Source organism: Strongylocentrotus purpuratus, unplaced genomic scaffold (assembly GCF_000002235.5).
Source record: "Strongylocentrotus purpuratus isolate Spur 01 unplaced genomic scaffold, Spur_5.0 spur5_scaffold_4, whole genome shotgun sequence".
NCBI classification, from domain to species: domain Eukaryota; kingdom Metazoa; phylum Echinodermata; class Echinoidea; order Camarodonta; family Strongylocentrotidae; genus Strongylocentrotus; species Strongylocentrotus purpuratus.
This window is the reverse complement of record NW_022145610.1, coordinates 25,125,673-25,148,817: the sequence shown is the minus strand read 5'-3', so window position 1 is coordinate 25,148,817 and position 23,145 is coordinate 25,125,673. Positions and strand designations below refer to the sequence as shown.

The 23,145-nt window shown below is 41.0% G+C and overlaps 1 protein-coding gene and 2 pseudogenes across 1 annotated transcript; all 3 read right to left on the bottom strand.

The window, feature by feature from the left end:
* Nucleotides 1-5,378: 5,378 nt before the first annotated feature.
* LOC588698 (heat shock 70 kDa protein IV-like) lies at nt 5,379-8,823 on the bottom strand. The gene is made up of 2 exons (XM_030998133.1): nt 8,405-8,823; nt 5,379-7,091 (listed from the first exon to the last, which is right to left on the bottom strand). Exons 1-2 carry the CDS (start codon nt 8,590-8,592, stop codon nt 5,411-5,413), a joined length of 1,869 nt encoding a protein of 622 aa, XP_030853993.1. The 5' UTR covers nt 8,593-8,823; the 3' UTR covers nt 5,379-5,410.
* Nucleotides 8,824-12,414: 3,591 nt separating this feature from the next.
* LOC115929325 lies at nt 12,415-17,862 on the bottom strand (annotated as a pseudogene).
* A 2,323-nt stretch (nt 17,863-20,185) lies between these two features.
* LOC100894120 lies at nt 20,186-22,044 on the bottom strand (annotated as a pseudogene).
* Nucleotides 22,045-23,145: the final 1,101 nt, after the last annotated feature.

Here is a 23,145-nt window from a genome sequence, read left to right as displayed (position 1 = left end):
TCTGTGTTGTGCCACTGCTCTCTCACTCTCTCTCTCTCTCTCTCTCTCTTTCTCTCTCTCTAGCTCTCCCTCCAGTATGCTCGCACTCTCTGTATTACTTTTATTTATAATCATGGTCTGCTGAGAGCCAGAAGGATGTTAACTCTTAACACAACGAATGCCCTTCTGGCTCTGAACAAACGATAGTAGGCCTATATATGATAAACCCACACACCATAAGGTCATTTATTGGCCTTCTCAAAACCGTCATTCTGTAATAATATTTCTAACTTTGGTCTAATAACTCTTTTGTCAGTGCAATCAATGGTTTTGAGAAGGCCAATAAATGACCTCATGGTGTGTGGGTTTGTTCAGAGCCAGAAGGGCATTCGTTGTGTTAAGAGTTAACATCCTTCTGGCTCTCAGCAGACCATGATTATAAATAAAAGTAATACAGAGAGTGCGAGCATACTGGAGGGAGGGCTAGAGAGAGAGAGAGAGAGAGAAAGAGAGAGAGAGATATGGAGAGAGAGAGAGAGAGAGAGAGAGAAAGAGTGTGAGAGAGCAGTGGCACAATACATAGGCCTACCATGGGGTCTGGAATCATTAAACTACACAAACTTGCATAAAATCACTACTCATCAATACACAATATATTATTATGTCCTTGCAGACTACTATACTACACTCTACACATTGAGATGCATTTCTAACGCACGCACCAGTAGGGTCTGAATCATACATCTACGCAGACTTGAATAAAGTACTTCTCAGCACACTACTAGTATGTTGTCAAACTGTCAGATTAGCGTCTGTGCTTGCAGACTACTATACCATTCTATACAAGTTGGCAACTTGAATAAAGTACTTCTCAGCACACTACTAGTATGTTGTCAAACTGTCAGATTAGCGTCTGTGCTTGCAGACTACTATACCATTCTATACAAGTTGCAATGTATTTCCATATGCACTACTGGGTCTGAATCATACAACTACACAGACTTGAATAAGCACATCGCGACACATACGCATATTGATTTGTCAAACTGGCAAATCAGAGTCTGTGTTTGAAGACTACTATGCCATCGTTTACTCGTAGAACGCGAATCGTGCACAGTACATGCGAATACATGTACATTTCGTATGGGAAGTCACTATGAACATGACTGACAATGAAAGCGGACAAAATATACAGTTTCTCAGGTAGACAAAGGAACATCCCTTCACTGCTATTATGTAAAAAGGTGAATATGCATGTGACACCTGTTCTACACATTTTTACATAATAGCAGTGAAGGGATGTTCCTTTGTCTACCTGAGGAACTGTATATTTTGTCCGCTTCCATTGTCAGTCATGTTCATAGTGAGTAGCAGAGAAATCATAAGTCCACGCGCATGCGCACATGGGATTTTTGCTCTCTCGAGTACGGAAAAAAAATTCGCGTCCGGGGGGCGGAGCCCTCGTAAGCTCTGGGGTTTTAGGCATTTAATTACGGTCAGATGAGCATATTTTGACACCTCATTTGTGACATTGGCAGGTCACTTATGCAGGCCCTGACATGAAAATGTCAAATTTTGGAATTTCCAATTTTTCCAACAAACAAAATTGAGGAAAAATACCGGAAATCATGTCATTTCAGCAACATTTGTAATTCACTGGTATCGAATAAGAAATACTCCCTCCCCCCCCCCCCCCCCATCAGTACGCCAGCGTTCAGGGGCTCATGTCTTCCCACCCTATAACCAAAAAAAAAACACGCTCTCCCATCCTCCCACAATATTTCCACGATATGCGCGTATCGCTATTATAAAAACCTCCATCGATAGATATAGGTGGCATGCAGAATTTTCAGGAAATTTGATTCCTGTTAATTTTTCTTTTCTTTGAATGGAATTTTATATGTGATTTAACTCACGTTTTATTATTGTTTTGTTCTTTTGGGTTAAAAATACAAACCATGTTTACCCCTTTACTGCTTTTCTTCTTTTTTTTGGAGGGGGGGGGGGGGCGTTTTTTTGTTGTTGGTTGTAGGGGGGCACTCTGCCCCTCCACTTCCGGCGCCTATGCCCTCCCCCACTCTCTCTCTCTCTCTCTCTCTATTTATCTGTAGTCGGGGGGGGGGGGTACTTACATAAATATATCATGACATGCGGGGATGTGCCGCTCTAATGGGTCGTTTTTCACAAAAATGGGTCCATTTTCCAAAAAAAAAATTGGGGGTTTGCATGGCGAACACCAGAATATAAAAAATGAGCCTGTATTTGGCGAAAAAAAAACCTATAATGGGTACCCTTTTCTGCCAAAATGACCCTTAAAAATGGAAGAACAAATTGAGCGGTAAAGCTCCATCCGAACCAAACCTAGTCTCCCTCTTCATCTCTCTGGTCCACTCCTTTTGACATCCATAATTATGTAGGAGCTCTTCCTCTTTCTTTTCCCCTTTCAAAATACCATATATGATAAAGCTCAGATAATATGTAGGTCTACTGTAAGATGTACAAGTTTTTCCCTTTGCTTATCAAATCAGTGATAAACTTTCTTCAATATATCATAATGTAAACACATAAAGAATTTCTATAAATAATAATTTTGATAACAAATAAAACTACTAATATGGTAAACTTTAAAAAGAATGAATATGCTTATGTCAATGTTCTTAAATTTAAGTTCTAAAATATTGCTTTGAACTTATATTTCCTTAACAAAAGCTGCTCGTGACGTCCAAGATTTTTGCTCGTGGCTTGACCGACATTTTTCATTTCATTTATTTCCACAATAACAGAAAATACAATTTACAAAGTCATTCCAATTAAAATATTAACATACGAGAAATATACATAATTATGGTACATGCAATGCAGTAAAAGTACACAATGAATAGAGACTTAGAAGATGTTTGCTTGCTATATTGCGGAGGAAACTTAGGAAAGCATAGCTTGTAATTTAGATTCCCTAACATAAAATATCATGGTACAATGTATCATAAAGTAGAAAATACAAGGAAAAGATGGGGAAAACGGGACGAAACAAAACAAGACAATACAATCATGACAAGCACAAGAAAAGGACACTGAAGTTTGCATTCTGCAGCTACCGTGCACTAAAATCATTGCGCGACATTGGTTGCTATAAACCAAATCCCAAGGCAAAATGTATATTTGATTTGATTTGATTTCTACATTTTTTCCTTATGAAATATAGCTGAATAACAAAGAACATATAAATGTAAGGTATAATACAACATAAACAAACAATAATTTCTTCATGTCAAAATGTATTTTTTACATAAGATATGTACAAAACTTAATGTACGAAACTTAATATTTCCATAACAACGTAAATTTAAAGTATTATCCGAACTATTCTGTTGGAAAAGTGCAGGAGACCGCAAAGTGTTACATTGATTCTTTAAAAGTAGCTTTAACTTCAGATTACGTTTAAATGCGAACAGACTTGGTGAGACTAATCAAGAGAATTCCAAAAGATCGGGCCAGCGTAGATTAAATTTTTCTTTAGACAAAGAGTTTTGAACATTGGAATATGGTAATAAGAAGATTGTCTCGTTGGTTAATCGTGGAATCTCTTATTTTTTTTAAAACAACAAAGTTAATGCATGAGGCAACTCGTTCAGATTCAGTTGATACACAATACAACCCAGACGCAGATTATGTAAATCAAATATTTTTAAAGCAATTATGCAATAAAACAATTGATCTGAACGGGCTAATCTGTTCTTATGACAAATTATTCTCATTGCCCTGTTTTGTAGCAACAATAATTTATCCAGTTGATTTATGGAGGAGTTGCCCCATGCCAATATCCCATAATTCAAATATTGAAGGATAAGGGTATCCTGCAAATTAAGGAATGTATTGGAAGGAAATATTATTTTTAGTTAATTACTCCAACATTTCTAGAGCAACCTAGATGAAAGGTACATGTACTCTGCCATGGGGTCGCTATACAAATACACTAAAGGTTTAATAAAAAAGTACTAAAATGACTAGTCTTCTGAAACTTTTTTTTGAAAAGCATTGTGATAAAAAGGTTGCCAGTCAGGCGCGGATCTACGGGGGGGTTTAGGGGGTTTAAACCCCCCCCCCCCCCTTGGGCGGCCCAAAAAAAAAAAAAAAAAAAAAAAAGGAAAAAAAAAAAAAAAAAAAAAAAAAAGAAAGAAAAAAGAACGCACGCTGGAGAGAAACCCTTTCAAGTGCAAATATTGTGAGAAGATATTCAACTCATCTGGTAACTTAACCAAACACATGATAACTCTGGATATAACTGTGTATTTACTGTTACTTGATTTAAAAAGACGTTATCATGCACTGCTTTTTATGGTCTCCATTGTGTTAACAGATGCCAGGAAAACATCACTTACGGAGTTCAAATAAACACCCCAAAAAAAATCGGCTCGCCGCTTCGCGGCTCGTGGACGATGCTCTGCATCGTCATTATTTTGGTCAAACCCCCCCCTTAGCAAAAAGCTAGATCCGCCCCTGCCAGTACAAACAGTTGATGTTAAATTATAATATAATATAAAATATATTTTTGGAATCTTGATAAAGGTAAGTTTAAAGTAACTATGTCCCTTTTGCAGCCAACCTCAAATTCTCTAGAACTTTGCAGGTATTATGAATGTCATGTATGTCCTATCTGTGAAATTTAAACGTTAGCAGTGTCCTAATATTCAAATTATGCAAGGAAACCCGTTTACTAGCTAGACTTCACTGTCAGACACTATTGAGTGACTGACTTTTTTCTCCTTTGGTAATAACATACATAAAATGAGCTGGTAAGGGTACATGGGCATTTGCCTACATCAATAACCCACTTCTTGTGATGGCCAAAATTAAACTGAGGGAATCTTTGCGCAGCATAAAACGTATGACCATTCTGTACAATGGTCTGAAAATCAAGACTATTACTTATTGGCTCTATAGCTCCTACGTCGATTTGACAACTAATAGTCGTTATTTTCCCACTTGAAGACATTTTCAAGCCCCACCTTTTTTAGGGAAGTTCTAAATTAGTATTATCTTTCAAATGCCGATGGAATTTAACCTTTTCATTTTTATGGCCTGCAAATGGGACATAGTACCTTTAAGGGAGGCGCGATAGCTCAGTCGGTAGAGCAGCGGTCTCGTAATCCGGTGACCCGGGTTCGAAACCAAGACGATGCGCTAGTGCCAAGGAGTTAGTGCCCTTTGCCGGTAAGGCATTAATCCTCACTACCAGGTCCCTTGGAGAGGACCTAAAGCCGTCGGCCGTCTAGTTGCTTACTTACAAGCATTAGGGGCTTTTAGATTTGCACGAAGACAATGTGGATTGCTACATGTACGGTCGACGTCCTTTTAATGCACTGCCTTGAATGGACGTCACACGTATCAGTCCACGCAAATCTAAAAGTCCCTATTTATGCTTTCTTAGCAGTCAGGTAAAATAACCTGAGTTTCTACCTGCGTGTATTTTAGCCATGATGGGAGAGCATGTCTTCTGCAACTCATTCAACTTGAACGACAGTTCTTTCTTCTTTGCCAAAGAGTTGTCATCCATCCAAGCAACTACGTCATCAACTGCTTTTGTAACGACCTCCTTGTCGTTGGAGCTAAGATTGCTCCCTGCTGATGCGTCTCTGATTGCGGACTTGACTTTGTAGGCATAGCACTCGAGTTGGTTGCTGGCTGCGATGCGTTCCCGGTGAGCATCATCTTCGGCCTTGAAACTCTCGGCATCGTTGATCATACGCTCGATTTCGTCTTTAGATATCCTTCCGCTGTCGTTGGTGATGGTGATCTTTTTGCTACGACCCGTGCTCTTGTCTTCGGCAGTGACGTCCATGATGCCGTTGGCGTCGATGTCGAAAGTGACTTTGATCTTAGGGACGCCCCGAGGTGCAGGAGGGATACCGGAAAACTTAAACTGGCCAAGTCGATTATTTTCTTTAGTCATAGCTCTTTCTCCTTCGAACACTTTGAAGGTAATGGCAGACTGGTTGTCAGCAATAGTAACGAAGTTTTTGGTTGCCTTTGTAGGGATTGTTGTGTTCCTCTCAATGAGCTTTGACATCACACCTCCTATTGTTTGAACGCCAAGAGAGAGAGGAGCCACATCGACTAGAATAACGTCTTTGATTTCTTCGCTTGGGTCATTAGATAGGATGGCAGCTTGGACAGCAGCGCCATAGGCGACAGCTTCATCAGGATTTATAGACTTGTTGAGATCCTTGCCGTCGAGGTATTCCTGGAGAAGCTTCTGGACCTTCGGGATTCGTGTTGATCCACCGACAAGTACCACGGTGTCAATCCTGTTCTTGTCGATCTTAGCATCAATGATGGCCCTTTCTACTGGCTGCAGACACTTTGCGAAGAGATCTGAACACAGCTCTTCGAATCGTGCTCTGCTGATACTAGTGGAGAAGTCGATACCTTCGTAGAGTGATTCAACTTGGATGTTTGTTGAAGCACTGCTTGACAGTGTTCTCTTTGCTCGCTCCGCTGCTGTTCGGAGGCGACGGAGCGATCTTGGGTTGGAGCTTATGTCTTTCTTATGCTTTCGCTTGAACTCCTCAGCAAGATGATGGACAAGTCTATCATCGAAGTCTTCTCCTCCGAGATGAGTGTCACCGGCTGTCGAAATTACTTCGAAGATACCATCATCAATGACCAGGATCGAGACATCGAACGTACCACCACCGAGATCAAAGATGAGGACACGTTGCTCCCCCTTCAGCTTCTTATCGAGTCCGTAGGCTAGGGCGGCAGCGGTGGGCTCGTTGATGATTCTGAGGACGTTGAGCCCTGCGATCACACCTGCGTCCTTCGTCGCCTGTCGCTGTTCATCGTTGAAGTAAGCTGGAACAGTGACGACGGCATCGGTGATCTGCTGGCCAAGATAAGCCTCAGCTGTCTCCTTCATCTTGGTCAAGACCATGGAGCTGATTTCCTCTGGTGCCAATGTCTTATTTTCTCCCATGTACTCTGCCTGTAGCACCGGCTTGCCTCCTTTATTGATGACGATGAAAGGCCAGTGCTTCATGTCTGATTGCACGTTGTCATCTGTGACTCTCCTCCCTATTAGACGTTTGGCATCAAAGATTGTGTTCTTGGGATTCCTGTAATGATAATAAATAAGAATAGCTTATTGTCACATGTAATTGATACATAGCTTAATTACACGAGCATAGGCCGTTGTAAGTACATGTACTAATCAGTGTAAGTAGCAGCGCATGTTTTATTATCCAATCAAATAATACGTAATTACAGTAATATATTATAAGAAATGCACAGAATTTAGAACCAGTCATGAAATGTTGGTGCATAAGAGAGTATCATAATCACAATTTCCAGCGAATATTGAAATGCAAAATGACGAAAATCTAACAAATGTTTGCTCCCTGTTCCCTGTTAAACTCTCCACTGCACACTTTCAAATTACTGCATGGTCACCCTTTTTGGGAGATTAAAGATACTATGACCCTTTTGCAGCCAATATCAAATTCTCTAGAACCATGCAGGAATTATGAATATGTCATGTATGTCCTATCTGTAAAATGTGAACGTTAGCAGTGTCCTTATATTCAAATTATGCAAGGAAACACGTTTACTTGCTAGACTTCACTGCCAGACACTATTGAGTGACTGACTGGCGTTTCTTCTTCTTTGGTAATAACATACATAAAATGAGCTGTAAAGGGTACATGAGCATTAATTTTGTCTACATCAATAACCCACTTCTTGTAATGGCCAAAATTAAACTGATTGAATTTTTGCGCAGCATAAAACGTACGACCATTTGGTACAATGGTCTGAAAATCAGACTATCACTTACTGACTCTATAGCTCTTAAGTCGATTCGACAACTAATAGCCTTTATTTTCCCACTTAAAGACATTTTCAAGCCCGCCCCCCCCCCCTCCCCCAGGGGGGTTCTAAATTAGTATTATCTTTCAAATGCCGTTGGAATTTAACCTTTTCATTTTGGGGCCTGCAAATGGGACATAAAAAAGTACCTGTAACACCTAGTAAGATTCCTGTTCATAAAAAGATGTTTTAATTCGTCCACCCGTCATTGAAATTATATATTTTTCAATTATAGTTTTAGATAAACAATTGTTTAAACATAGAAAATGTTAGGTGCTGCTTTAAAGTATCGGCTTGCATAGTGATGTTGATATACAGGCTTACGGTTGCACCATGTGAGAGAGGGGAAGGATAGGGGAGTCCTGGAAAGGACTGTCTGTCTCTTCTTGAGGGTACGGTGTGTGTAGTACCGAAAAGGACTTTTGGTAATCTTTCTCGAGCTTATAATTCTAAAGATGTATAGCGCCGGTTAGAGAGTATGAGCAGTAGGAGGGGCTCGACGTTTCGAACAGGTTGACTATCCGTCGTCAGGAGTGGGGAATAAAAAATGTTATAATAAACTTACATTGCCACCTGATTCATTGCAGCTTCACCGATCAATCTTTCTGTATCTGTGAAGGCAACACAACTAGGTGTGATCCGGTTTCCTTGATCGTTAGCAATGATCTCCACCTTCCCATTCTGGAAGACTCCAACACAAGAATAGGTGGTACCCAGATCAATTCCAATCGCTGGTGCTTTTCCTGATGCCATTTTTATTGTCAGATCTTGTGGAAGTTTTTGATGAAAAACCGTTTCAAAATGTAAAGTTCTCACTGATTAAACCGTCTGCAAATATCTGCGTATCTGTTTAACAACTATCAGCAGGAATTCTGATCTCAAAGTGTTCAAACAGCTGTAGAAATAGAACAAATATCGTAGAAGAATTTTGCAGTTGAAAATATCAGCCTTCTTTTCTCTCGGAGAGTCACCAAACACAGCGTCTAGAGCAGCTTCCAGTCAGAGAAGCTTCGAGAGTGCACACAATTTATTAGATAGGAAAATAATAAACAACAAGGACTGCGATTGCAAAGAAGGGAAGTGGGGAAAACCAAGGAGGATATATTAGCTGGTATCTCTTTGGGAAAACCCAGCTTGTTCTCGAACGTCCGCGGTGACACGACTAGTATTGTGACGTCATAGTAGACTGTGCTCTCTTCTCGGCATATAATTATGCGACGTGCATACTACTAAAAACACGTCACAAGCAAACATTAATAGATAACAGTCTGTACGTTGTATGGTGGACAAGAAAAGTAATCAATCTCTACCACTGTGACAGAATCCCACAGGGAACATGTCATTTATTATCTAGGTAGTTATTCTACTGACTTATTATTTTTTCTAAATAAATCGAAATCATTCATTTCTGCAAAATGATGTAGTCATTAGAAAGAAATAAGAACAGGCCTAAGTAAAGAATGGCTGACTAGAATTTCAAATGTGGATAAATGTCTATACCACTCCCCACTTCCACCTCTCTCTCTCTCTCTCTCTCTTCCTCTCTCCGCTTTCTCTCTCTTTCTCACCCAGAACACCTCAACACTCTCACATTCCCCTGTTTGCTCTCTTTCTCTCTCTCCCTCTCTGTGTAAAAAGCCTTTATCAGCATCATTCAATTGGGGGATATCAATATGATCCAAAAATGTGTTAATGTCTTCTTGTTTGTTGTCTCTATCTTGTGATTTATACAAATTTTGGTAAAATACATGGATTTCCTCCAACAACTTTGTTTGATCTACAACAAAATCATCGTTATTATTCTTAATTCTAAAAATACTTTTCTTTTCCCCTATTCTTTTTTCCAAATTACAAAAATATCTTGAACTCTTTTCTCCTTCTTCTGCCCAACGAATTCGGGAACGTATTTAATCAGACCCTGAGATTCTTGGTCCAAAATTGTGTTCAAACTACTAGTTAATTTGTCCCGTTCCAAAATAAGTTGATCATTATTATTATCAAAACTCAATTTGAAATTAACTTCTTCTGTCTCTTTTATAAAATTGTCTTTACTAGCTTTTCTTTCTTTCTTTTTTTCGGGCACAATAGTGTATTCAAAAGCCGGTGATTGTACATTTTAAGGAATCCCATAAAGTGTTTGGGTTAAATTGGGTATTAGAATGAATGCGTTTAAAATCTATTGTCTCACGTACTTCAAATAACATGCTACCTGTTCCACTTGGGACCAAATAACAGGGCAAATATTTAAGCTAAATATTGTCCTCGTTTACATTTGTCAGATGAAAGGTAATTACACAAACTGATGATATTATTATGCTCTTGCATTTGCTTTGTAATACCACTTTTGTTCTCAAACTCTATAGCGAACCATAAAGTACAAGAGTGAGTACGGTATACACGACCGCATCTTTTTTTTATGATCATCTTCGTTTATATTCCAATATTATTTTTATAATCATGTCTGTAAGGACTATCATCGACTAGATCTTGAACAAAAAGAAATCATGATGCATTTTCCCTAACAATGATGAAGACGAAGGATGACGGGGGGGGGGGTTACATGCATGTCACCAATTGAATGGCGATAGTACACACACAAAACAGAAAGAGAGCGAGGGAGAGAGCGAGGCACGTGCCCCCCTATTTTTTTTCCAAGATCGGTTTGAACTTTTTAGACCCCTTTTTGGCCTCGATCGATTACATGTATGTGCCCCCCAAACATCAAACTCTGGCTACGTGCCTGATCTACGATAAAGTTCAGATAATAGTATTTTCCTTTGTTTATCAAATCAGTAATAAACTTCAGGAAAAGAAGGGGAAAACGGGACGAAACAAAACAAGACAATACATGACAAAGCAAGCAAAACAACACAAGCACAAGAAAGGGACACTGAAGTTTGCATTCTGCAGCTATCATGGAATAAAAGCATTGCTCAACATTGGTTGCTTATAAACTAAATCCCAAGGGAAAATGTATATGAATAATGGCTTGCATTTGAAGCACATTAGCATAATGTTGCATTGATTCTTTAAAACTAGCTTTAACTTCAGATTACGTTTAAATGCAAACAGATTTGATGAGACTAATCGAGAAAAAAAATCAAAAGATCGGGCCAGTGTAAATTAAGGTTTTCTGTTTACAAAGAGTTCTTAACATTGGAATATGGTAATAAGAAGATTGTCTTGTTGGGTAATCGAGGAATCTCTCGGTTTTTTTAACAACAAAGTTAATGCATGAGGCAACTCGTTCAGATTCAGTTGATACACAATACAACCCAGACACAGATTATGTAAATCAAATATTTTTAAAGCAATAATGCAATAAAACAATTGATCTGAACGAACTAATCTGTTCAGTTCTTAAGACAAATTATTCTCATTGCCCTCTTTTGTAGCAACAATAATTTATACAGTTGATTTTTGGAGGAGTTGCCCCATGCTAATACCCCATAATTCAAATATTGAAGGATAAGGGTACTATGCAATTTAAGCAATATATTGGAGGAAAATATCATTTTTAGTTAATTACTCCAACATTTCTAGACTACCTTGATGAAAGGTACATGTACTCTTTCAATGGGTCGCTATACAAATACATTAAAGGTTTTTAAAAAGTACTAAAATGACTAGTCATCTGAAACTTTAAAAAAAAAAAGTATTGTAACAAAAAGGTCGCCAGTACAAACAGTTGATGTTAAATTATAATATATATAAAATATATTTTTGGAATCTGATTTGTTAAAGGTAAGTTAAAGGTTACTATGTCCCTTTTGCAGCCAACCTCAAATTCTCTAGAACTTTGCAGGAATTATGAATATGTCATGTATGTCCTATCTATGAAATTTAAACGTTAGCAGTGTCCTAATATTCAAATTATGCAAGGAAACCCGTTTACTTGCTAGACTTCACTGTCAGACACTATTGAGTGACTGACTGACTTTTTTCTTCTTTGGTAATAACATACATAAAATGAGCTGGAAAGGGTACATGAGCATTTGCCTACATCAATAACCCACTTCTTGTGATGGCCAAAATTAAACTGAGGGAATCTTTGCGCAGCATAAAACGTATGACCATTCTGTACAATGGTCTGAAAATCAAGACTATTACTTATTGGCTCTGTAGCTCCTAAGTCAATTTGACAACTAATAATCGTTATTTTCCAACTTGAAGACATTTTCAAGCCCCACCTTTTTTAGGGAAGTTCTAAATTAGTATTATCTTTCAAATGCCGTTGGAATTTAACCTTTTCATTTTTATGGCCTGCAAATGGGACATAGTACCTTTAAGGGAGGCGCGATAGCTCAGTCGGTAGAGCAGCGGTCTCGTAATCCGGTGACCCGGGTTCGAAACCAAGACGATGCGCTAGTGCCCTTTGGTAAGGCATTAATCCAGGTCCCTTGGAGAGGACCTAAAGCCGTCGGCCGTCTAGTTGCTTACTTACAAGCATTAGGGGCTTTTAGATTTGCACGAAGACAATGTGGATTGCTACATGTACGGTCGACGTCCTTTTAATGCACTGCCTTGAATGGACGTCACACGTATCAGTCCACGCAAATCTAAAAGTCCCTATTTATGCTTTCTTAGCAGTCATGTAAAATAACCTGAGTTACTACCTGCGTGTATTTTAGCCATGATGGGAGAGCATGTCTTCTGCAACTCATTCAACTTGAACGACAGTTCTTCCTTCTTTGCCAAAGAGTTGTCATCCATCCAAGTAATGACGACATCAACTGCTTTTGTAACGACTTCCTTGTCGTTGGAGGCAGTGGCGTACGCACGATTTTTTCAAGGGGGGGGGGTTTAAAATCGGGTCCAAAATTTCGCAACGACTCAGGAAAATTTGAAAATCGCGCCGGCCAAAAAGTCGCCAAAAATCCAAAGGGGGGGGGGGGGGGGGGGGGGGGGGGGGGGGGGGGGGGGGGAGGGGGGTTTTAGGGATTTTTTTAGGGGGGTTTACACACATAAAAATACCAAAGGGGGGGGGGGTTTAACCCCCCAAACACCCCCCTGCGTACGCGCCTGGTTGGAGGTAAGCTTGCTCCCTACTGATGCGTCTCTGATTGCGGACTTGACTTTGTAGGCATAGCACTCGAGTTGGTTGCTGGCTGCGATGCGTTCCCGGTGAGCATCATCTTCGGCCTTGAATCTCGCGGCATCGTTGATCATACGCTCGATTTCATCTTTAGATATCCTTCCGCTGTCGTTGGTGATGGTGATCTTTTTGCTACGACCCGTGCTCTTGTCCTCGGCAGTGACGTCCATGATGCCGTTGGCGTCGATGTCGAAAGTGACTTTGATCTTAGGGACGCCCCGAAGTGCAGGAGGGATACCGGAAAACTCAAACTGGCCAAGTAGATTATTTTCTTTAGTCATAGCTCTTTCTCCTTCGAACACTTTGAAGGTAATGGCAGACTGGTTGTCAGCAACAGTAACGAAGTTTTTGGTTGCCTTTGTAGGGATTGTTGTGTTCCTCTCAATGAGCTTTGACATCACACCTCCTATTGTTTGAACGCCAAGAGAGAGAGGAGCCACATCGACTAGAATAACGTCTTTGATTTCTTCGCTTGGGTCATTAGATAGGATGGCAGCTTGGACAGCAGCACCATAGGCAACAGCTTCATCAGGATTGATAGACTTGTTCAGATCCTTGCCGTCGAGGTATTCCTGGAGAAGCTCCTGGATCTTCGGGATTCGTGTTGATCCACTGACAAGTACCACGGTGTCAATCTTGTTCTTGTCGATCTTAGCATCAATGATGGCCCTCTCCACTGGCTGCAGACACTTTCTGAAGAGATCTAAACACAGCTCCTCGAAGCGTACTCTGCTGACAGTGGTGTAGAAATCGATACCTTCGTAGAGTGAGTCAACTTGGATGTTTGCTGTAGTACTGCTTGACAGTGTTCTCTTTGCTCGCTCCGCTGCTGTTCGGAGGCGACGAAGCGATCTTGGGTTGGACCTCATGTCTTTCTTATGCTTTCGCTTGAACTCCTCGGCAAGATGATGGACTAGTCTGTTATCAAAGTCTTCTCCTCCGAGATGAGTGTCACCGGCTGTCGACTTCACTTCAAACATCCCATCATCGATGGCCAGGATCGAGACATCGAACGTACCACCACCGAGATCGAAGATGAGGACATGTTGTTCCCCCTTCAGCTTCTTATCGAGTCCGTAAGCTAGGGCGGCAGCGGTGGGCTCGTTGATGATTCTGAGGACGTTGAGCCCTGCGATCACACCTGCGTCCTTCGTCGCCTGTCGCTGTGCATCGTTGAAGTAAGCTGGAACAGTGACGACCGCATCAGTGATCTTCTGGCCAAGATAAGCCTCAGCTGTCTCCTTCATCTTGGTCAAGACCATCGAGCTAATTTCCTCTGGAGCCATTGTCTTCTTTTCTCCCATGTACTCTGCCTGTAGCATTGGCTTGCCTCCTTTATTGATGACGGTGAAAGGCCAGTGCTTCATGTCTGATTGCACGTTGTCGTCTGTGAATCTCCTCCCAATAAGACGTTTGGCATCAAAGATTGTGTTCTTGGGATTTCTGTAACGATAATAAATAAGAATAGGTTATTGTCACATGTAATTAATACATAGCTTAATTACACGAGCATAGGCCGTTGTAAGTACATGTACTAATCAGTGTAAGTAGCAGCGCATGTTTTATTATCCAGTCAAATAATAATAATAAAGAAATTACAGTTATATATTATAAGAAATGCACAGAATTTAGAACCAGTCATGAAATGTTGGTGATAAGAGAGTATCATTACAATTTCAAGCGAATATTGAAAGGCAAAATGACGAAAATCTAACAAAATTTTGCTCCCTGTTCCCTGTTAAACTCTCCACTGTACACTTTCAAATTACTGCATGGCAGGCGCGTACGCAGGATTTTTTCAAGGGGGGGGTTTTAACATTTATAAATCGGTCCGAAAATTTCGCAACGACTCAGCCAGCCGCTGAATAAGCGGGGGGGGGGGGGGGGGGGGGGGGGGGGGGGGGGGGGGGGGGGGGGTAAGAGGACACTTTTTTTTTTTTTTTTGGTCTCGAAATTTGGAAATTTGACATTTTGCTCCGTTGGGGGGGGGGTGAGGTCACCTTTTTTAGGTCGGCCATGGGAATAATTTTTTTTTTTTTTTTTTTTTTTTTTAATAATTAAAAAAAAAAAAAAAAAAAAAAAAAAAAAAAAATCCAAAAGGGGGGGGGGGTTTTAGGTTTTTTTTAGGGGGGTTTACACACAAAAAATTTCCAAAGGGGGGGGTTTAACCCCCAAACCCCCCCCCCCCCCCTGCGTACGCGCCTGCTGCATGGTCACCCTTTTTGGGAGATTAAAGGTAATACAAAGTTTTGGGAAATTTTGAAAATTGGGTGGATAGTGATTCTGTACAACGTTAATATAATTAGATGCCCCTGTGGATGTATTATACGCACTAGAAAATTAAGCCTCTAAAACACTTCTGCTTTCGAGAAAAATTGAATATAAAAAATTACCGGTGCTCCCGGTAAATTTTGATAAAATTTCAAATAGCGCCTACGGCCGTACAATGGCAACTGCTACCATGAAAATCTCAAAATATGTAGTTGCGATATATAACTTCCAAACGGGAATAGTTAATCGGTCGATTTTAGTCAAGAAACATTGTTAAGTAGCTTAATTAATATTTTGACCTTGAGAAGGAGCTATTAACATACAGAGTGTATTATTTACAATTTCATAACTTTAGAGTTAAGACTCTATTTCAAACGCGACAACGATCACTGAATGTTGTAGGATCGCATATGCTTCCAATATTATGTTCATTTGAACCAAATTCATTACCCCATACCAAAACTTTGTATTACCTTTAAAGACATATGTCCCTTTTTGCAGCCAATATCGAATTCTGTAGAACTTTGCAGGAATTATGAATATGTCATGTATGTCCTATAGTGAGATTTGAACGTTAGCAGTGTTCTAATATTCAAATTATGCAATGAAACCTGTTTACTTGCTAAACTTCACTGTCAGACACTATTGAGTGACTGACTTGCTTTTCTTCTCCTTTGGCAATAAAGCTACAGTCCCATATACGTCCCGGACCGTCCCGGACCATCCCGGACCCCATCCGGGGTGATCCGGGATTCGGTCCGTGTTGACACCGTGTTGGCACCGGGGTGGTCCTGGATGGTCCTGGATGGTCCTGGATGGTCCTGGATGGTCCTGGGCGGTCCGGGAGTCGACCCCGGATGTTTTTGACGGTCAAAAACTGCCGGGGTGGTCCGGGACGGTCCGGGACAAAAGTTTGATCCGGGGGTGATCCGTGTAGCCACCGTGCTGGGTCCGGGGTCATCCGTAGTGGCGCCGGGGCGGTCCGTGTTGATCCGTGGCAGTCCGGGAGTGAGTTATTGACCGCCCAGGACCATCCAGGACCACCCCGGTGCCAACACGGTGTCAACACGGACCGAATCCCGGATCACCCCGGATGGGGTCCGGGATGGTCCGGGACGGTCCGGGACGTATATGGGACTGTAGCTTTTAAAGCATCACACTTTTTTAACAAAACATCCCGGACCATCCCGGATCACCCAGACCATGGTCCGGGATGGTCCGGAGTGGTCCGTGCTCGTCCGTGCTGGTCCGGCTTTATATGGGACTGGGGCTTAACATAAATAAAATGAGCTGTAAAGGGTACATGAGCATTAATTTTGTCTACATCAATAACCCACTTCTTGTAATGGCCAAAATTAAACTGATTGAATTTTTGCGCAGCATAAAACGTACGACCATTCGGTACAATGGTCTGAAAATCAGACTATCACTTACTGGCTCTATAGCTCTTAAGTCGATTCGACAACTAATAGCCTTTATTTTCCCACTTAAAGACATTTTCAAGCCCGCCCCCCCCCCCCTCCCCCGGGGGGGTTCTAAATTAGTATTATCTTTCAAATGCCGTTGGAATTTAACCTTTTCATTTTTTGGCCTGCAAGTGGGACATAGTACCGTGTAACACCTAGTGAGATTCTAGTTTATAAAAAGATGTTTTAATTCGTCCACCCGTCATTGAAATTATATATTTTTCAATTATAGTTTCAGATAAACAATTATTGTTTAAACATAGAAAATGTTAGGTGCTGCTTATAAGTATCGGCTTGCATGGTGATGTAGATATACAGTAGGCTACGGTTGCACCATGTGAGAGAGGGGAAGGATAGGGGAGTCCTGAAAAGGACTGTCGGTCTCTTCTTGAGGGTACGGTGTGTGTAGTACCGAAAAGGACTTTTTGTAATCTTTCTCAAACTTATAATTCTAAAGATGTATAGCGCCGGTTGGAGAGGATGGGCAGTAGGAGGGGCTCGACGTTTCGAACAGGTTGACTATCCGTCGTCAGCGGTTTGCTGAGTCGTTGCGATTTTTTGGGGACCAAAAAGAAAAATATATATGTCCTCTTACACCCCCCCCCCCCTCCGCTTATTCAGCGGCTGGCTGAGTAGTTGCGATTTTTTTTTTGAATAAAAAAATATATATATATATGTCCTCTTACCCCCCGTGTGCCCCCCCCCCCGGCAAGAATTTCCTGGATCCGCCCCTGACTGTCACTGAAGTTGTGTATAGTGCAGGTGCTCTGACATACCGCGACCGCGCCCGATAGCACATAGATCTTGAACGATCGCATATGTATGACGTCATCCATGGTATAGTGCTATGGTATAGTGCACTATACCATGGATGACGTCACGGTTACATCATAGCAATGTTATGTTGGGGGTCACGTGATGCTCTGTTAAACAATCGCTGGACAGGATTTCATTGATCAAAAATAAAGCAAATGTTATAATAAACTTACATTGCCACCTGATTCATTGCAGCTTCACCGATCAATCTTTCTGTATCTGTGAAGGCAACACAACTAGGTGTGATCCGGTTACCTGATCGTTAGCTATGATCTCCACCTTCCCATTCTGAAAGACCCCAACACAAGAATAGGTGGTACCCAAATCAATTCCAATCGCTGGTGCTTTTCCTGGTGCCATTTTATTGTTCTTGTGGAAGTCTATGATGAAAAAACCGTTTCAAAATGTAAAGTTCTCACTGATTAAACCGTCTGCAAATTACTGCGTATCTGTTTATATCAGTAGGAATTCTAGTCTCAATGAACAGCTGAGGAATAGAACAATATCGTAGAAGAATTTTGCAGTTGAAATTATAAGCCTAATTCTTTTCTTTCAGAGAGTCGTGTGAACTGAGAAGTCGATATTCTAATTGGAGTTTGTGAAACGTGGCACCAAACACCGTGTCTATAGAGCAGCTTCCAGTCAGAGAAGCTTCGAGAATGAACACAATTCATTAGATAGGAAACAATATACAACAAGGACTGCGAGGGCAAAGAAGGGAAGTGGGGAAAACCCACTCCAGCAAAGCAGAGAGTCAATGCTAATGCGTATTGACCTTTAACGCTACACTACTTGCTCAGAGGTAGCAATTGCACCCATGGATAGTCAATACACACAATAAACACGAATGCACACAATAAATATGATGTGGTTGATCGGCAAATTAGACATTAGACTCACGATTGAATTTTTAAATTATTCTTTCTAACATTGGTAAGTTTTAAAAAATTGTGTTTTATTGCTATTTAGGTGTCATCATTTGTCACTAAAGTACAGATTTTGAGTGAAATTAGTTGAGTTTTGTACAGTGGTGTTTGAAATTTTGAGAATCAATAAAACAGATTTTAATACACAGCCATGATAGTAATGCAGCTATGTGTGGGGGAAAACCCAGCTTGTTCTCGAACGTCGGGCCGCGGCGACACGACGTCGTAGTAGACTTTGCTCTCTTATCGGCAGATATGCGACGTGCATTAGTGCATCCTAAAAACACGTCACAAGCAAACAGTAATTGATAACAATCTGTATTGGTGTATTGGTGGATTGACAGTATCGTGTGTACGCATTTACAAGAGAAGAAATCAGTCTCTAACACTGTGACAGAAACCCACAGTAAACATGTCATTTATTATCTAGGTAGTTATTCTACTGACTTATTCATTTTTCTAAATAAATCGATTCATTAATTTCTGCAAAATTATGTAGTTATTAGAAAGAAATAAGAACAGGCCTATTGAAGTAAAGAATGGCTGACTAGAATTTCAAATGTGAATAAATTACTTGTCTATATATACCCCCCCCCCCCCCTATCTCTCTCGCGCGCTCTCTCTCTCTCTCTCTCTTTTTTCACCCAGAACACCTAACACTATCTCACATTCCCCTATTTGCTCTCTTTCTCTGTGTCCCTCTCTGTGTCTCTCATTGTCACGTTCTGTTTCAGTATATTGATCTCAGTTGAACACAAGTGACATGTGCCACATCAAAAAAAATTGTTACCTCCTCTCTATCTGTCTCTCTTGTCTCTCTATTTCTCACCTTTCTATCTCTCTCTTTTTATCTCTCTATCTCAACTCTTCTTCATTATCTCTCTTGTCACGATCTCTTTTCAATCTTTCTCTACCTCTCCCTTCTCTCTCTGCAGTCTCCCTCTTCTCCTGACTGTTCCACTCCTTTTGACATCCATAATTTATGTAGACACTCTTCCCATTTCTTTCCCTTTCCAAAATTACCATCCATCATAAAGTCCAGAAAATACGACGTACAAGTTTTTTCCTTTTCTTATAAAATTGATAAGTAGTATACTTTATTCACTTTAGCATAATTTATACACATAAACATTTTTTATAAATAATAAGTTGATAACAAATAAAACTACTAATATGGTAAACTTTAAAATAAATTTACTTCCTGAACAAACACTGTTCTTGACGACCTAGATATTTGCTCGTGTCTTGATCGAAATAGAGCAAAATAGATTCCATGCACTTCGTTATGGCGTCGCTATACAAACACATAAAAGGTGAAAAACATACTAAATGACTATTCATCTGGAATATTATTTGAACAAAATAAACAGGTTTTTTTCCAAAGCATTATAAGGAGAATTTCGCCAGCACAAACAGTTGATAATGAGTTGTTTACGAGCCACATAGTTCTTATAAGATAATGTAAAACATAATTATTTGGGATCTGATTTCTCAAAGTTAAGGCAAAAATTACATTTGGTTCGACAAGAAAGTAAAAGTCCATTGTAAAAATTTTCATTTTTCATCGCTTTTATACAGCGCTTTACATTGGCAATGTCTCTAAGCGCTTTACAAATATATATTATTATCCCGGTCATCGGATTCAGGCTTGCCCGAAAACAATGTAAGCAAAATCTACTCCCTGGGGTGCATTCCAGCTAGGCGCCATTTTATAGATGCTCACAATGCATCCTACTCGGTACCCATTTAACTCCTTGGTGGAGAGTGGCAAAAGTAGATTATCGACTTGCCAAAGGACGTTAGTGCCGGGCTGGGATTTGACCCAGTACCTTGTAGTCTGCGGTCGGGTGACTTATCCACTTGACCACAACACCTATGATGACGATGGCTGGAATTTAATCCATCTCATCAACAGTAGGCCCACCACTGCCTGATGACGAGGAGTTGGCCTGTGGTCCAGGGTGATCCGAGTTACTACCTGCGTGTAATTTAGCCATGATGGGAGAGCATGTCTTCTGCAACTCTGTCAACTTGAACGACAGTTCTTCCTTCTTTGCCAAAGAGTTGTCATCCATCCAAGTAATGACGTCATCAACTGCTTTTGTAACGACTTCCTTGTCGTTGGAGCTAAGCTTGCTCCCTACTGATGCGTCTCTGATTGCGGACTTGACGTTGTAGGCATAGCTCTCGAGTTGGTTGCTAGCTGCGATGCGTTCCCGCTGAGCAGCATCTTCGGCCTTGAATCTCTCGGCATCGTTGATCATGCGCTCGATGTCGTCTTTAGAGATCCTTCCGCTGTCGTTGGTGATGGTGATCTTGTTGCTACGACCCGTGCTCTCGTCCTTGGCAGTGACGTCCATGATGCCGTTGGCGTCGATGTCGAAAGAGACTTCGATCTTAGGGACGCCCCGAGGTGCAGGAGGTATACCGGATAACTCACTGGCCAAGTCGATTATTGTCTTTGGTCATAGCTCTTTCTCCTTCGAGTACTTGGATGGTAACGGCTGGCTGGTTGTCAGAGTAGGTTGTGAATGTCTGGGTTGCTTTTGTTGGGATTCTTGTGTTCCTCTCAATGAGCTTTGTCATCACACCTCCTGCTGTCTCAATTCCAAGAGAGAGAGGAGCCACATCGACTAGAAGAACATCTTTGATTTCTTTGCTCTGGTCGCCAGAGAGGATGGCAGCTTGGAAAGAAGCACCATAGGCAACAGCTTCATCAGGATTGATAGACTTGTTGAGATCCTTGCCGTTGAGGTATTCCTGGAGAAGCTTCTGGACCTTCGGGATTCGTGTTGATCCACCGACAAGTACCAAGGTGTCAATCTTGTTCTTGTCGATCTTAGCATCAATGATGGCCCTCTCTACGGGTTATAAACACTTTCTGAAGAGATCCGAACACAGTTCCTCAAATCGTGCTCTGCTGACACTGGTGGAGAAGTCGATACCTTCGTAGAGTGAGTCAACTTGGATGTATGCTGAAGCACTGCTTGACAATGTTCTCTTTGCTCGCTCTGCTACAGTACGGAGGCGACGAAGCGATCTAGGGTTGGACCTCATGTCTTTCTTATGCTTTCGCTTGAACTCCTCGGCAAGATGATGAACTAGTCTGTTATCAAAGTCTTCTCCTCCGAGATGTGTATCACCGGCTGTCGACTTCACTTCGAACATCCATCATCGATGGCCAGGATCGAGACATCGAACGTACCACCACCAAGAACAAAGATGAGGACATATTTCTGCCCCTTCAGCTTCTTATCGAGTCCGTAAGCTAGGGCGGCAGCGGTGGGCTCGTTGATGAGTCTGAGGACGTCGAGCCCTGCGATCACACCTGCGTCCTTCTTTGCCTGTCGCTGTTCATCGTTGAAGTAAGCGGGAACAGTGACGACGGCATCAGTGATCTGCTGGCCGAGGTAAGCCTCAGCTGTCTCCTTCATCTTGGTCAAGACCATGGAGCTGATTTCTTCTGGTGCCATAATCTTCTTTTCTCCTATGTTCTGCCTGTAGCACCGGCTTGCCTCCTTGGTTGATGATGGTAAAAAGGCCAGTGCTTCATGTCTGATTGCACGTTGTCATCTGTGAATCTCCTCCCAATAAGACGTTTGGCATCAAATATTGTGTTCTTGGGGTTCCTGTAGTAATATCAGAAATTAAAGAATAGGTCAATGTCAGTTGCAATTGATATAAAAACCTGAACCTGACGGTAGTGAAGTAAGAGAAAGAACTCAAGAGAAACAGGCACTGAAAATGTGTGAGATGTCATGGGACATCGTCTGCTTGTGCAAATCATGTCCATCCTGTGATCTCACACATCTCAGCAGCGTTCGGAGAGCTCTGCAGGTGCTATGCCGGGGCTGTATTTTAGCGTTTTAATTTTTATAATAATCATTACTTCAAATGTTTCCAAGCATTGAATTTTTATAACCTTGTCGAATCAAAGTTTCAACTTTGCAATAATGAAAATAAAGTTAGTTTTTAAAATCAATGAATATCTACTTTAATAATGGGTTTTTAGTAATTAATTTATTAAGATTATCATCATAATGAGTTATGATTTTACCTGACAGTAAAAATACGTGATCCATCTCTATCCAAATCCTTTCCGGTAATTCCTTCTTCACTGTGCCCACTTTCACTCCTTTCCAGAGACGGTGCGAACGCCATGTAGGAGAAAATTGACAATAATGTTCATTGGCGGGAAAGTGCAACGGAGGTCTGTATCGTCTCCAAGAAGTGCTCTATGTGTAGTCTGCTTCAAATCCCGACGAATCACAGAGTCGCCTGCACAAACAAATCCTCCGAATTTAAAGAATCGTATGACCAACTGGCCACTTGTCACTTCTGATCATTCCAAGCTTATAGTTTGACATTTATAGGCGAGATCGCGTTGTTTATAACACGGGATATAATTATGATGTTTTCCGAAAATGATGTGTATAAATTTTGTTGGCGCCACGATGCAACACAATTTGTATTGTCAGTGTTATATTTCCAGTATTTCAGATTCTCTGCTGGCGAACGAAGAGCTAACATTAAGGCTCAAGTCTTCGTGCAAAATAAGAACATAATTATGAGTCACATCGACATGAAGTGAGGCAGGCAAATTAGAGATGTTCGATTGAGCAACGTCTTCGAAATAAAAGCGCAATGTTTTTAGCATAATGCCTGCATAAATCGGTAGCAGATGCATCCATGTATCCACCGTGCCATGGAGAAATTAGTCGAACGGTATATA